This window comes from Coregonus clupeaformis, chromosome 16 (genome assembly GCF_020615455.1).
Source record: "Coregonus clupeaformis isolate EN_2021a chromosome 16, ASM2061545v1, whole genome shotgun sequence".
NCBI classification, from domain to species: domain Eukaryota; kingdom Metazoa; phylum Chordata; class Actinopteri; order Salmoniformes; family Salmonidae; genus Coregonus; species Coregonus clupeaformis.
Window position 1 is genome coordinate 58561475 of NC_059207.1, and position 16579 is coordinate 58578053.

Below are 16579 nucleotides of genomic sequence, written 5' to 3' on the forward strand. Positions count from 1 at the left end.
CACGCTGACACGGTTGCCAGTTGTATGGTGTTTCCTCCGACACATTAAGATAATCAGAGTAAGGTGTTTACATGACTATTGCATAATCTGCCTACTGCCATGATCAGTTTAATATCGAATTATTACTGTGCATGTAAATGGTACTTGAGTCTGGAACTGAGTACCTCCCCAACGATTTCTAGAATGGAATTTTCATTCTAGACCATCTGATACCAGAAACCGATGGGTTGGGCCAGAGCCAGAACACACGTGGGTAAAGCAGCGTTTTACATTTCGTCATTAGATTTGATACTGATTGGTTAGAGATGATCCAATCGCTGATGACTTTGTTTTGTACAACACCCCTCATTAATAGAGAGAATCTTTGGTCCAATCCATCTGCTGTTGATTTTGACTAGAAGGGCTACAGCTTTTGTCAAAATTGACTTTTCGTAGCAGGTTTAGGAGAATTTACACAGCAGGTTAGGAGAATTAGGTTCATGTTAGAAAAAGGGTTAGCTATTTTTTATTTTATTTTTGTATCTACTTATGACGTCAATTTGACAAAAGCTGTATCCCGTCTAGACATGTCCTCAGCTGTTGCGCAAAATCTACGCGCGTGAACAAAATGGGAACGCGCAGGGAAGTGACGTTGAAAGAGAAGGTACCCAAATCCAGGACGTCCATGATCTAAAACAAAAACATTTTTTTTGTTTGTTTGTACTTGCTGTTTGTAAATTGAAATTCAATCGATTTATTGCAGCAGTATATTCTTTGTGAGACTAACGTGGAGGAGGAAGACTGCTGACTGTCAGTATAGCAGTAGAAGCTGTCAGTAGCTAGCTAGTTATATCAATTGCTATCTAGCTAGCCTACGGCTGCTAGCTAACTGCACACACGTGTGAATCGGTGCCTCTCATCTCATAGCACTAGACTTGTGAAGGTAACGTTTTCTGGCTAGGACTGACACACTTGTTTTAACTTTACATTCACATTATGTTATTATTATAATGTTACATTTAGCTGTAGCAGACATGTACAACTAGCAAGCTATGTGATCATTTGTTGTGTGTGTGTGTTGTAGAGGCACGTGTATCACATCCACCAGTCACCATGGCAGAGGATATGTTGATGTTGAACCTCTCATCAGACTCAGCTCCAGCTTTACACTCGAAGAGTCATCAGAGACCAACGTCTCAGGAGAAATGGGCTTTGGTAGGTCAACTCTGGTCAAAAATGTCACGTTTTGTTACACCTTTGCCAAGTACCTCAACTCCATGGTGATTTTATCCACGGAGTTGAGTGCGGACTATAGTCTTTTTAAATTAACCTCCGACTCATTCGAGTCGCCCTTACCGTGTGCCTTTGTTTTCTGAAATCATACTTTTTTTTGATAAAACGTGAATCAAATACAAACACCGACTGTTTACTTGTTGATATTCAGTTGGTATTCAATTGGCACATGCACATTCGCGCTGAATTGCTATCTGACAGCAACAGCAATGAGGAAACAGTCAGTTGTTGTATTTGATTAACGTTTTATTAAAAAGTATGGGTTCAGCAAACAAAGGCAAGCAACAACAGAGGACAAACATAAGTACATGATAAACGTTTAAGAATGTACATTTTTAAAATATCGACTACATAGCGAGTTGGAGTTTCATTATTTTTTTAAAAACTAGTATGCGCTCAACTCCATGGATGAAATCATTGTGGAGTTGAGGTACTTGGCAAGGTAGACCTCTCATTGTCAGCACATGTACATTGCAACTACCTTCCTCTTTTTGTTACCTTGTTCACAGTTAATCTCTGAATAGCTATTACATATTTTTGTTTTAATTTCCAGAAAAAAGCACAGAAACGAAAATACTCAGAAATACAGAAAGGGTTACCTAATAAACAAGTGTTCAATGGGCCTAAGACCAAGGACCAACTGCCCCCTGAGGACAAGGAAGAAGAGGATGTACCAGCCCATAAAAGCCCTGTCCACAAGCCAGCACCAAAGGCTGCCCAGAGATCCCAAGCCCAGCCAAAAATGCCTCCAAAAAGTAAACATGTAGGGGAACACAAAGGAGGAGAGGACAGTGTGTTCATAAAGACTTCTTCCCTCTTCAGAAATAACCCAGATATCCCAGACGTCCACAGGTAGGTCCTTTCAATGACGATGGTCACTCATATGGGAGGGTGTTTAGTTATAAATGTTGCACCTGGCTGTGGACCTGTGTGGTCTCGATCTTGAATCAAGCCTTTATTAAAGTAGTCTACTTTCTATACACCTCTAATGGTTTGCTGACAACATTATGTCTGATAAGGTCCAAGACTTATTACAAATACAATTATTTGTCATGATAGTAGTACAGTCTTAAGAAAAAACAGGCTTGGACGGAGGGTTAGAGGGTTTGTTACTCCTGCTTTGTGAAAGGTTGTGTGGTTAGTAGTAACCCCTCCACTGGCTGTGACTGCAGGCCTGCTGTGACCCAGCTGAAGGAGAAAGTCTTCACCAGCGACTCATTTGGCGAGCTGGACCTTCACCCCCACCTGGTGAGCACCTAAACTAGGGATGTGACAAATGGAAAACGTGAATTCATAATGCAGAATATGGTCCTATTGTGTATGGTGGTCCTATTGCGTATGACCCCTAGGGTGCAATGAAGTTCTATCTACCGCAGTCATAAACCGAACGCTTGGCCCTTAAGCCCTTTATCGAGTGGCCTCTTGCTGTTGTGTTTGATAGTGATTACTCAAGTCTGTAATTATTTAGGCCAAAATGAACATTGAGACGATGCGCACCCGACGTCCCAACTGCCATGTAACAATATTTCAAAATTCATTTCTGAGCATTGTCTCAACCGGTCTTGTGCATGACCCATTCGCTATTTAACACGGTCACTGGAGCAGACACAGACGCATACTCTGATAGGCTGTGAGAAAGTTGTAAAAACGACATCTCTCTACTCCTGCACAAAATATGTGCAAGTATATCGGTCGCCAGGGATTTCATCAACTCATTTAGCTTGTTGTAGCATGCCTACTGCTAGCTAGCTTCACTGAGGGTAAGGGTAGGTAACAACACATCTGCCATGCTGATCCTCAACACGGGGGCCCCTCGGGTGCATGGCCAGGCACGACTCCAACACCATCATTAAGTTTGACGACGACACAACAGTGGTAGGCCTGATCACCGACAACGATGAGACAGCCTATAGGGAGGAGGTCAGAGACCTGGCCGTGTGGTGCCAGGATAACAACCTCTCCCTCAACGTGACCAAGACAAAGGAGATGATTGTGGACTACAGGGAAAAAAAAGAGGACTGAGCACGCCCCCATTCTCATCGACGGGGCTGTAGTGGAACAGGTTGAGAGCTTCCAAGTTCCTTGGTGTCCACATCACAAACAAACTATCATGGTCCAAACACACCAAGACAGTCGTGAAGAGGGCACGACAAAGCCTATTCCCCCTCAGGAGACTGAAAAGATTTAGCATGGGTCCTCAGATCCTCAAAAAGTTATACGGCAAGCGGTACCGGAGCGCCAAGTCTACGTCCAAAAGGCTTCTCAACAGCTTCTACCCCCAAGCCATAAGACTCCTGAACAGCTAATCATGGCTACCCGGACTATTTGCACTGCCCCCCCACCCCCACCCCATCTTTTTACACTGCTGCTACTCTGTTAATTATTTATGCACTTTTTTGTTTTAGTTTACTTTTTTATAAATAAAATTAATGCATTGTTGGTTAAGGGCTTGTAAGTAAGCATTTCACGGTAATGTCTACACCTGTTTTATACGGCGCATGTGGCAAATAAAATTTGATTTGACAAACACAGGGATGGAATTTTAGCTAGCTAGCTAAGGATGTTGGGCACTGCACTGTTTTTCAGCTTGCTGTTGAAGTTAAAGACATGTTCCTAGCAGTCCGTTTCAGTCCATACTTCAGCATGTTTCCAAAGCACCAATCGCTGCGTTGTAACGTTGGGTCAGCTAAAAACATATACGGTTCTGACTCGGGACAGAGCAGGCTGTTCGCTGCTGTCACTTGCCTTTCTCTGCCATTTTTTCAACTTAACGACGATGATGTACAGAGCGCTTTATATCCGTGGCAAATCATTTGAAAGATTCATATCTCCTACTAATGTTACAGCATTGTTGCGTTAGGTATTTGTTAAAAAATATATATCTTTATGATGATTGGGACCTGTTAGTGGTTGTTTTGTGATAACTGCACTGTGACATTGAAAAACACCGTTTTTTGGTTAGGGATTTATTTCTTAACGTTAGTCCCAATTTCATTTAAACATTCACACCTAACCTCAACAGTATATATTTTCTCTAGGGTCGTGTTCATTAGGGCGCACTGTAGCAAAACATTATTGCAACAGAAAACAAAAACAAGCGTGTCTGATTGGACACGGGACAAGTTCAGGTAGTCCATCCCTGTTTTGGTCTGTTTTCTTCCGTTTGGTGCCTTATGAATATGACCCAGGTCATTGTAGCTACAGTCTAGACCACGGTCATTGTCAAGATGATAGTTCTCCTTTACAATGTGTCTTGTAGATCAGTGGCCCTTTTGAGTCTGTTGGCTAACTGTGAATTTGTTCCTGCATCAGGTGGCGACGCTGACCAAGGTGCTGAATGTGACCACTATGACCAGGTAAAGCCTCCATTAGTAGTTTTCTAACCAAATTGCATCCTATTCCCTATATAGTGCACTATAATATAGGGAGTAGGGTGCTATTTGGAACGCATGCCTGCCAACTGTCCTCAGCATTCAAGAAGCTCACAGATCTAACACTGTTACCTAACACTGTTTACCTCTGCAGTGTCCAGAAGGAGACCATTCCTGTCCTCTTGTCTGGTCGAGACGCTGTAGTGCGCTCTCAAACAGGATCGGGTAGGACACATTTCAAGCTCTTTATGCTTCCTTTTGATGTTTGACTGCATATTATTTAGCATATATTCCACATACAGTGCATTCGTAAAGTATTCAGACCCTTTGACTTTTTCCACATTTTGTTACGTTACAGCCTTATTCTAAAATTGAATACCTTAATTTTTTCCTCATCAATCTACACACAACCCCTTAAATCTTTTAGACATTTTTGCAAATTTATAAAAATGATTAAAAACGATACCTTATTTGCATAAGTATTCAGACTCTTTGCTATGAGACTCAATTGAGCTCAGGTGCATCCTGTCTTGAGATGTTTCTACAACTTGATTGGAGTCCACCTGTGCTAAATTAAATTGATTGGACATGAGTTGGAAAGGCACACACATGTCTATATAGGGTCCCACTGTTGACAGTGCATATCAGAGCAAAAACCAAGCCATGAGGTCAAAGGAATTGTCCGTAGAGCTCCAAGACAGGATTGTGTCAAGGCACAGATCTGGGGAAGGGTACCATAAAGTGTCTGCAGCATTGAAGGTCCCAAAGAACCATCAAGACTCTTCCTAGAGCTGGCCGCCCGGCCAAACTGAGCAATCGGGGGAGAAGGGCCTTGGTCAGGGAGGTGACCAAGAACCCAATGGTCACTCTGACAGAGCTCCAGAGTTCCTCTGTGGAGATGGGAGAACCTTCCAGAAGGAAAAACATCTCTGCAGCACTCCACCAATCAGGGCTTTATGGTAGAGTGGCCAAACGGAAGCCACTCCTCAGTAAAAGGCACAGGACAGGCCGCTTGGAGTTTGCCAAATGCCTGAATGCCAAGCGTCACGTCTGGACATAACCTGGCACCATCCCTACGGTGAAGCATGGTGGTGGCAGCATCATGCTGTGGGGATGTTTTTCAGCGTCAGGGACTGGGAGACTAGTCAGGATCGAGGGAAAGATGAACGGAGCAAAGTACAGAGAGATCCTTGATGAAAACCTGCTCCAGAGCGCTGAGGACCTCAGACTGGGGGCGAACGTTCACCTTCCAACAGGTCAACGACCTTAAGCACACAGCCAAGACAACGCAGGAGTGGCTTCAGGACAAGTCTTTGAATGTCCTAGAGTGGCCCAGCCAGAGCCCGGACTTGAACCCGATCGAACATCTCTGGAGAGACCTGAAAATAGCTGTGCAGCGACACTCCCCATCCAACCTGACAGAGCTTGAGAGGATCTGCAGAGCAGAATGGGAGAAACTCCCCAAATACAGCTGTGCCAAGCTTGTAGCGTCATACCCAAGAAGACTTGAAGCTGTTATCGCTGCGGAAGGTGCTATAACAAAGTACTGAGTAAAGGGTCTGAATACCTATGTAAATGTGATATTTCTGTTTTTTATTTTTAATAACTTTGCAAACATTTCTAAACCAGTTTTTGCTTTGTCATTATGGGGAGATTAATGAGGGGGGGGAAACAATTTAATCAATTTTAGAATACGGCTGTAACGTAACAAAATGTGGAAAAAGTCAAGGGGTCTGAATACTTTCCGAATGCGCTGCATGTTCCTAGTAGAGCCTAATTACCATACGAGTTGTTTGGGGAATGGAAGAATGTACAGATTGAATCATTCAGCAATGTTGTTTGGAGAGAATGCATATGTTTTATTTATTTTTAGAGCTTTGTGAGAGTAATAATCCTCTAAAGTGAAATGTTTCCTTTTGTAATGTCTAGGGAAAACTCTTGCCTACGGGATACCGCTTGTTCAGTCTTTACAAGCAGTGGAACCCAAAATTAAGGCAAGTACACTGATAGCTTTAAAATTAATTTTAAAGAGGTCAACATATTATTCGGATGATATCCAGGGAACTGCTTTAATGTCAGAGGATGACCAGCTCATTGCTTAAGAATAGTGAGATTATGTGCATGTAGGGTTGCAAAATTCCCAGGGTTTTTAGAAATCTATATTAGAAGAAGTCAGGAGTCAACCAGTATTTCAGGAAATGTTTTGGAAAGTTACCAGAGTTGCAACCCTATGTCCGTGTGTCTAAACCTTCTGCATATCCATTCTCCAGAGAGGGGATGGGCCTCTTGCTGTCATCGTGGTCCCCACCAGAGAGGTATGCCCAGGTCATTTTCTCTCTTCTCTCTCCCACTTGTTCATCTCTCCTCCTCTAACCTGCCTAACTTTTCACCTGCCTAACTGGGTGCATGTGTTATACAATGAGTCACTGTGAAGTTGTCATTTATACAACAAGCATACACTCACATAATGGATGTTGAGTTTGTCATAACCATTTAGATTTCTTCTTGATTTCTGTTCCCCCTCAGCTGGCCCAGCAGAGCTTCCAGATCTTCCAGAAGCTCCTCAAGGTACAGTAAGGATGTGCCCCCAGATGACACCCTATTCCCTATCTAGTGCACTACTTTTTACCAATGTTCATAGGGCTCTGGTCAAAAGTAGTGCCCTACATAGGGAGTATGGGTGCCTTTTGGGACGCGTCCCTTGTTTCTCTGCCAGCAAAGCACTACAGCCACAGTCAGCCAGCATGTGTGACGGGCTCTTTTCCCCTGGCTCTCTGCTTCTCACAGGCTCTCTGCCTATTTGACTGTACCTTCATTCCCATCCCTCTCTTCTTGCCAGCCTTTCACCTGGATTGTGCCCGGAGTCCTGATGGGGGGAGAGAAGAGGAAGGCAGAGAAAGCCAGGTTATTATTTTTTCCATAGATTTACTCTTGGTAGCTACTTACGGTAGCATATTGGTTAGAAGGGGGCAGCTTTCACTATAATTGGAGTGAGTGGATAAAACCTGGGCTCAGTGTGTGTTGTGAGCGCTTACAGTCCTGTCTGTCTGTGTTCAGGCTGCGTAAAGGGATCAACATTCTGATCACCACGCCGGGCCGACTGGTGGACCACATCAAGAACACTCTGAGCATAGCGTTCAGCGCTGTCCGGTGGCTCATCCTGGACGAGGCTGACAGGTACACACACACACTCTTTGACCTCCTCTATTTTTGCGCCAAAGGCCCTCACAGTTGTTGGCGTTTACTTCTTCCTGCCAACACTACATTGTGTATCTGGCTTTGCTTTATGGTGAATGAGTGGTTTTGGTTCTGTTTCGGGGTGTAGGATTCTGGACCTGGGCTTTGAGAAGGACCTGACTGTGATCCTCAATTCCTTGAATGCCACTGGACCTCCCAGGCAGAACGTGCTCCTGTCTGCTACTCTCACAGACGGTAAGCTGCCCGAGTGTCTTGAATAAGACTTGGGTCCTGTTTGTTAGGCACCAAACGGAAGAAAATTGACTGAAATGGAGAGGAACTACATTTGTGATTTTAGACATTTTACATTTAGCAGATGCTCTTATCCAGAGCGACTTACAGTAGTGTGTGCATACATTTTTCATACTGGTCCACCTGTGGTAGTTGAACCCACAACCCTGGTGTTGCAAGAGCCATGCTCTACCAACTGAGCCACGCGTGTTCATCAGCATCATTACTTGGAGTGTAATCATTAGTGCACATCATAACGTTTTGCAACCAAAAATTTAGATTTCTTATTGGACAAGTTCAGGTTAGTCACTCCCTAATTTGGTCTGTTTGGTCTCAGCTAACTGGGACGTCGGGCCGCAGGCCAATCAGTCCAGTCTGTGTGTGTGACCGCTGCTATATCAGCTCTCTTGTGGACCAATAGAAGCTACACTCCCCTCAATATGTAAACTCGGCACAAGAAAAACGTCCTCACTGTCAACTGCGTTTATTTTCAGCAAACTTAACGTGTAAATATTTGTATGAACATAACAACATTCAACAACTGAGACATAAACTGAACAAGTTCCACAGACATGTGACTAACAGAAATTGAATAATGTGTCCCTGAACAAAGGGGGGGTCAAAATCAAAAGTAACAGTCACTATCTGGTGTGGCCACCAGCTGCATTAAGAACTGCAGTGCATCTCCTCCTCATGGACTGCACCAGATTTGCCAGTTCTTGCTGTGAGATGTTACCCCACTCTTCCACCAAGGCACCTGCAAGTTTCCTGACATTTCTGGGGGGAATGGCCCTAGCCCTCACCCTCCGATCCAACAGGTCCCAGACATGCTCAATGGGATTGAGATCCGGGCTCTTCACTGGCCATGGCAGAACACTTGACATTCCTGTCTTGCAGGAAATCATGCACAGAACGAGCAGTATGGCTGGTGGCATTGTCATGCTGGAGGGTCATGTCAGGATGAGCCTGCAGGAAGGGTACCACATGAGGGAGGAGGATGTCTTCCCTGTAACGCACAGCATTGAGATTGCCTGCAATGACAACAAGCTCGGTCAGATGATGCTGTGACGCTCCAGAGTACAGGCCTCTGTGTAACGCTCATTCCTTCGACGATAAACGCGAATCCGACCATCACCCCTGGTGAGACAAAACCGCGACTTGTCAGTGAAGAGCACTTTTTGCCAGTCCTGTCTGGTCCAGCGATTGTGGGTTTGTGCCCATAGGCAATGTTGTTGCCGGTGATGTCTGGTGAGGACCTGCCTTACAACAGGCCTACGAGCACTCAGTCCAGCCTCTCTCAGCCTATTGCGTACACTCTGAGCACTGAAGGAGGGATTGTGCGTTCCTGGTGTAACTCGGGCAGTTGTTGTTGCCATCCTGTACCTGTCCCGCAGATGTGATGTTCGAATGTACTGATCCTGTACTGATCTTTCTTTTGGTGTTTTTGAGAGTCAGTAAAAAGGCCTCTTTAGTGTCCTAAGTTTTCATAACTGTGACCTTAATTGCCTACCGTCTGTAAGCTGTTAGTCTCTTAACGACCGTTCCACAGGTGCATGTTCATAATTTTTTTATGGTTAATTGAACAAGCAAGGAAACAGTGTTTAAACCCTTTACAATGAAGATCTGTGAAGTTATTTGGAATTTTACGAATTATCTTTGAAAGACAGGGTCCTGAAAAAGGGACGTTTTATTTTTTTGCTGAGTTTATTTAAACAGTAAAGCTAACATTTTCTATTTGTCTCTATACTTAAGCATTTTAGATTTGAGATAAAAAAAAAAAATGTGAAGGTATTTTCATAGATATCTGTTTTACTGTTTAGAAATGAAAGCACTATGTATCTAGTGCCCCGATTTGAAGAAGGAATAAGTACACTGCTCAAAAGAATAAAGGGAACACTTAAACAACACAATGTAACTCCAATTCAATCACACTTCTGTGAAATCAAACTGTCCACTTAGGAAGCAACACTGATTGACAATAAATTTCACATGCTGTTGTGCAAATGGGATAGACAACAGGTGGAAATTATAGGCAATTAGCAAGACACCCCCAATAAAGGACTGGTTTTGCAGGTGGTGACCACAGACCACTTCTCAGTTCCTATACTTCCTGGCTGATGTTTTGGTCACTTTTGAATGCTGGCGGTGCTTTCACTCTAGTGGTAACATGAGACGGAGTCTACAACCCACACAAGTGGCTCAGGTAGTGCAGCTCATCCAGGATGGCACATCAATGCGAGCTGTGGCAAGAAGGTTTGCTGTGTCTGTCAGCGTAGTGTCCAGAGCATGGAGGCGCTACCAGGAGACAGGCCAGTACATCAGGAGACGTGGAGGAGGCCGTAGGAGGGCAACAACCCAGCAGCAGGACCGCTACCTCCGCCTTTGTGCAAGGAGGAGCACTGCCAGAGCCCTGCAAAATGACCTCCAGCAGGCCACAAATGTGCATGTGTCTGCTCAAATGGTCAGAAACAGACTCCATGAGGGTGGTATGAGGGCCCAACGTCCACAGGTGGGGGTTGTGCTTACAGCCCAACACCGTGCAGGACGTTTGGCATTTGCCAGAGAACACCAAGATTGGCAAATTCGCCACTAGCGCCCTGTGCTCTTCACAGATGAAAGCAGGTTCACACTGAGCACGTGACAGATTCTGGAGACGCCGTGGAGAACGTTCTGCTGCCTGCAACATCCTCCAGCATGACCGGTTTGGCGGTGGGTCAGTCATGGTGTGGGGTGGCATTTCTTTGGGGGGCCGCACAGCCCTCCATGTGCTCGCCAGAGGTAGCCTGACTGCCATTAGGTACCGAGATGAGATCCTCAGACCCCTTGTGAGACCATATGCTGGTGCGGTTGGCCCTGGGTTCCTCCTAATGCAAGACAATTCTAGACCTCATGTGGCTGCAGTGTGTCAGCAGTTCCTGCAAGAGGAAGGCATTGATGCTATGGACTGGCCCGCCCGTTCCCCAGACCTGAATCCAATTGAGCACATCTGGGACATCATGTCTCACTGCTTTAGTCCAGGTCTGGGAGGAGATCCCTCAGGAGACCATCCACCACCTCATCAGGAGCATGCCCAGGCGTTGTAGGGAGGTCATACAGGCACGTGGAGGCCACACACACTACTGAGCCTAATTCGGACTTGTTTTAAGGACATTACATCAAAGTTGGATCAGCCTGTAGTGTGGTTTTCCACTTTAATTTTGAGGGTGACTCCAAATCCAGACCTCCATGGGTTGATAAATTTGATTTCCATTGATAATTTGTGTGTGATTTTGTTGTCAGCACATTCAACTATGTAAAGAAAAAAGTATTTCAGATCTAGGATGTGTTATTTTAGTGTTCCCTTTATTTTTTTGAGCAGTGTATTTGGACATATTCACTTATAGTGTATTAAAGCAGTCAAAAGTTTTGCATTTGGTCCCTTATTCTTTGCACTCAATGACTTATCAATGACCCAAGCCCAGCTCAGTTAATCCCTACCATTGTGTCGCTGAGTTGTCATAATGCTTCAGCAAATGTACATTATACCAATATAAGTAACCTAATTTATGTCCCTCTAACTGCTCTGAATGCCTCTGCTGATCTTACAGCTATTGTATGCAGTAATCATGTGCCTATGAACCGGAGTTATACTGTTAGCACTGAGGCGGTGTGCCCTAGTAGGAAGTCCACTGTGTGCAGCTCACCCTGCACTAACATAAATAACATGAGCATGTCTACAATGCATTTGGAAAGTATTCAGACCCTTTGACTTTTTCCACATTTTGTTACGTTACAGCCTTATTCTAAAAAAGAAATATCACATTTACATAAGTATTCAGACCCTTTACTCAGTACTTTGTTGAAGCACCTTTGGCATCGATTACAGCCTAGATTCTTCTTGGGTATGATGCTACAAGCTTGGCGCACCTGTATTTGGGGAGTTTCTCCCATTCTTCTCTGCAGATCCTCTCAAGCTTTATCAGGTTGGATGGGGAGCGTCGCTGCACAGCTATTTTCAGGTCTCTCCAGAGATGTTAGATCGGGTTCAAGTCCTTGAGTAGCCCAGCCAGAGCCCGGACATTTCGGGATGTTGTCCTGTTGGAAGGTAAACCTTCGCCCCAGTCTGGGGTTTTGAGCGCTCTGGAGCAGGTTTTCATCAAGGATCTCGCTGTACTTTGCTTCATTCATCTTTCCTTCGATCCTGACTAGTCTCCCAGTCCCTGCCACTGAAAAACATCCCCACAGCATGATGCTGCCACCACTATGCTTCACCATAGGCATGGTGCCAAGTTTCCTCCAGACGTGACACTTGGCATTCAGGCCAAAGAGTTCAATCTTGGTTTCATCAGACCAGAGAATCTTGTTTCTCATGGTCTGAGTTCTTTAAGTGCCTATTAGCAAACTCCAAGCGGCCTGTCATGTGCCTTTTACCGAAGAGTGGGTTCCGTCTGGCCACTCTACCATGATGGTCTGATTGGTGGAGCGCTGTCAGAGTGACCATCAGGATCTTGGTCACCTCCCTGACCAAGGCCCTTGTCCCTCGATTGCTCAGTTTGGCCGGGCAGCCAGCTCTAGAAAGAGTTTTGGTGGTTCCAAAGTTCTTCCATTTAAGAATGATCAAGGCCACTGTGTTCTTGGGGACCTTCAATGCTGCAGAATTTTTTTGGTGCCCTTCCCCAGATGTGTGCCTCGACACAATCCTGTCTCGGAGCTCTACGGACAAAGTATCATAGCAAAGGGTCTGAATACTTATGTAAATAAGGTATTTCTGTTTTTAATTTGTAATACATTTGCAAAATGTACACAAACCTGTTTTCGCTTTGTCATTATGGGGTATTGTGTGTAGATTGATGAAGGAAATAATCTGTTTTAGAGTAAGGCTGTAACGTAACGAAATGTGGAAAAAGGGAAGAGGTCTGAATACTTTCCGAATGCACTGTACTTTTGCTAAGCTTCCCAGTAAAGCAATGAAAAAAATCCCAGAAGAGAAGTGCTAAAAATAGCCCACAATAACATATGTAGCTAAAGAAACAAAGTTCAGGAAATTAATAACTTGCTTGTAACAGATGACATTCATATTCTGACAATCTCTGAAAGTCACTTAGAATAATACCTTTGATACAGTGGTAGCAATACATGGTTGTAACATCTACAGAAAATACAGAAATGCCAATGGTGTAGGTGTTCTTGTTTATATTCAGAACCACATTCCTGTAAAGATTAGAGAGGATCTCATGTTAAATACTGTTGAAGTAATATGGCTATAGGTTCATCTGCCTCACCGAAAGCCCTTTCTGGTGGGAAGCTGCTATAGACCACCAAGTACTAACAGTCAGTATCTGGATAATGTGTGAAATGCTTGATAATATATGTGATGTCAACAGAGGTATATTTTCTGGGTAATTTAAATATTGACTAGCTTTCATGAAGATGCCCACTCAAGAGAGAGCTTCAAACTGTAACCAATGTCTGCAACCTGGTTCAGGTTATCAGTCAACCTACCAGGTTAGTTACAAACAGCACAGGAATGAAACCATCAACATGTATTGATCACATCTTTACTAATACTGCAGAAATTTCCTTGAAACCAGTAACCATATCCATCGGATGTAGTGATCACAATATAGTAGCCACATCTAGGAAAACCAAAGGCTGGGCCTAATATAGTGTATAAAAGGTCATACAATACGTTTTGTAGTGATTCCTATGTTGACGTAAATAATATTTGTTGGTCTGTGGTGTGTAATGAGGGGCAAGCAGACGCTGCACTTGACACATTTATGAAATTGCTTATTCCAGTTACTAATAAGCGTGCACCCATTAAGAAAATGAATGTAAAAACTGTTAAATCCCCGTGGATTGATGAGGAATTGAAAAATGGTATGGTTCAGAGGGATGTGGCAAAAGGAATGTCAACTAAGTCTGGCTGCACGACCGATTGGCAAACGAACTGCAAATTGAGATTGTGACTAAACTGAATACAAATGAGAAACTATACTATGAAACAAAGAGAAATTATATAAAGAATGATAGTGAAAAGCTATGGAGCACTTTAAAATGAAATTTGGGCAAAAAGGCAAACTCAGCTCCATCATTCATTGAATTAGATGGCTCATTCACCACAAAACCCACTGATATTGCGAACAACTTTATTTTTTTAATTGGAAAGATTAGCAAACTTACAATTGGCTCAGAACAGGGCAACACAGATGGCCCTTTAAATGTACAAGGAGCGCTAACATTAATGATATGCATGTCAATGGCTCAAAATGGAGGAGAGATTGACTTCATCACTATTTGTTTTTGTAAGAAGTGTTGTCAAGCTGAATGCACCGAGCTGTCTGTTTTTAAACTAGTAGCACACAGCTCAGACATCCACGCATACCCCACAAGACATGCCACCAGAGGTTTCTTCACAATCCCCAAGTCCAGAACCGACTATGGGAGGTGCACAGTACTACATGGAGCTTCTCTTCATTTGACTTCTCTTAATCATGGCATTGTCTGAATTAATTTAAAGTGTTCAGAGACATCTAATCTACTCACTGAGAAATAAAATTACTCCAGTCATTCACCATTCAGTTCCTTTTGGGCAAAACATAAAGGCATCCTCATACATAGGTTTGGTTTGCTCCTAGCAGAACTAGGCAAAGCAAACGTCTGTGCCTCGCATACTCCCTTTTAAAAGACCTTTGCTTGAAAATCAAGAAAAGAACGGCGTAACTTTGTCCCTCCTTGAGACGCCATAGCAAGAACATAGCCAGTATACGCTTCCTCAAAAATAATCTGAATTAATCTGAGATAAATCAAGAAGTCTATCATTAATTTAGACGTTTTTGCAGAGGAGGTGTTAGTCGTGCAATTTTTGATCTAAGATGTTTGGTGCAGTATTTCACAAGTTAGAAAATATGCATGAAAACTAGTCATCTCTTAATGAATGACAAAAAAATATTAATAAAAGAATCCCGTCCATAGTACCCACTCCTATTAGGAGTAGTACTGTTGACCAATCACCGGCGAAGGGGCGTAGACTTTGGCTACCGAACTTCGACTTGCCTCAAGTAAAACATTATTTTGCGCGAAAAAGCCGAAACCCCTCCTGCCGAACACCAAAATGAACAAAAACGGCACAATTGTCATGTGCGCAAACTGTTTCGCCTGGAAAGCATGCGACAGGCTAAATCCGAAACACAACCAAAACAAACTACAAATGCATCCAACAAGTTTGTAGAGTAATACGCTTGATGCAGTCATTGAGTGCAAGGAATATGGGACCAAATACTACACATTTGACTACTTTAATACACTGAATTTGTCCAAATACTTATGACTTCTTCAAATGGGGTGGGACTAGCTATATAAAGTGCTTTCATTTCTAAATGGTAAAACGGATGAATGAAAATACCTACAAATACTGTCTGTACTGTCTCCTCATATGAAAGAAACATTTTATCTCAAATCTAAATAGCTGGAGTATAGAGCCAAATGAAAATGTTTAGCGTCACTGTGCATCTACATATGGAGTATACAGTGGGGAGAACAAGTATTTGATACACTGCCGATTTTGCAGGTTTTCCTACTTACAAAGCATGTAGAGGTCTGTAATTTTTATCCTAGGTACACTTCAACTGTGAGAGACGGAATCTAAAACAAAAATCCAGAAAATCACATTGTATGATTTTTAAGTAATTAATTAGCATTTTATTGCATGACATAAGTATTTGATACATCAGAAAAGAAGAACTTAATATTTGGTACAGAAACCTTTGTTTGCAATTACAGAGATCATACGTTTCCTGTAGGTCTTGACCAGGTTTGCACACACTGCAGCAGGGATTTTGGCCCACTCCTCCATACAGACCTTCTCCAGATCCTTCAGGTTTCGGGGCTGTCGCTGGGCAATACACTTTCAGCTCCCTCCCAAAGATGTTCTATTGGGTTCAGGTCTGGAGACTGGCTAGGCCACTCCAGGACCTTGAGATGCTTCTTACGGAGCCACTCCTTAGTTGCCCTGGCTGTGTGTTTCGGGTCGTTGTCCTGCTGGAAGACCCAGCCACGACCCATCTTCAATGCTCTTACTGAGGGAAGGAGGTTGTTGGCCAAGATCTCGCGATACATGGCCCCATCCATCCTCCCCTCAATACGGTGCAGTCGTCCTGTCCCCTTTGCAGAAAAGCATCCCCAAAGAATGATGTTTCCACCTCCATGCTTCACGGTTGGGATGGTGTTCTTGGGGTTGTACTCATCTTTCTTCTTCCTCCAAAGCTCAATTTTTGTCTCATCAGACCACATGACCTTCTCCCATTCCTCCTCTGGATCATCCAGATGGTCATTGGCAAACTTCAGACGGGCCTGGACATGCGCTGGCTTGAGCAGGGGGACCTTGCGTGCGCTGCAGTATTTTAAACCATGACGGCGTAGTGTGTTACTAATGGTTTTCTTTGAGACTGTGGTCCCAGCTCTCTTCAGGTCATTGACCAGGTCCTGCT

At 43.7% G+C, this 16579-nt stretch overlaps 1 protein-coding gene across 2 annotated transcripts in view; it reads left to right on the forward strand.

Annotated features, from left to right (window-relative positions):
- Positions 1-574: 574 nt before the first annotated feature.
- ddx31 (DEAD (Asp-Glu-Ala-Asp) box polypeptide 31) overlaps positions 575-16579 on the forward strand; it is a 43840-nt gene continuing 27835 nt past the window's right edge. Inside the window, exons 1-12 of one of the 2 annotated variants that reach the window (XM_041900553.2) lie at positions 575-643; positions 1064-1194; positions 1826-2124; positions 2445-2520; positions 4585-4628; positions 4798-4868; positions 6573-6637; positions 6914-6958; positions 7170-7211; positions 7483-7547; positions 7701-7820; positions 7969-8075. In XM_041900553.2, coding sequence (XP_041756487.1) covers positions 1093-1194; positions 1826-2124; positions 2445-2520; positions 4585-4628; positions 4798-4868; positions 6573-6637; positions 6914-6958; positions 7170-7211; positions 7483-7547; positions 7701-7820; positions 7969-8075 — 1036 coding nt within the window. In that variant the 5' untranslated portion in view covers positions 575-643; positions 1064-1092. Of the gene's footprint in view, positions 923-1063; positions 1195-1825; positions 2125-2444; positions 2521-4584; positions 4629-4797; positions 4869-6572; positions 6638-6913; positions 6959-7169; positions 7212-7482; positions 7548-7700; positions 7821-7968; positions 8076-16579 lie in introns of both variants that reach the window. The other variant, XM_041900552.2, reaches the window with a different exon arrangement.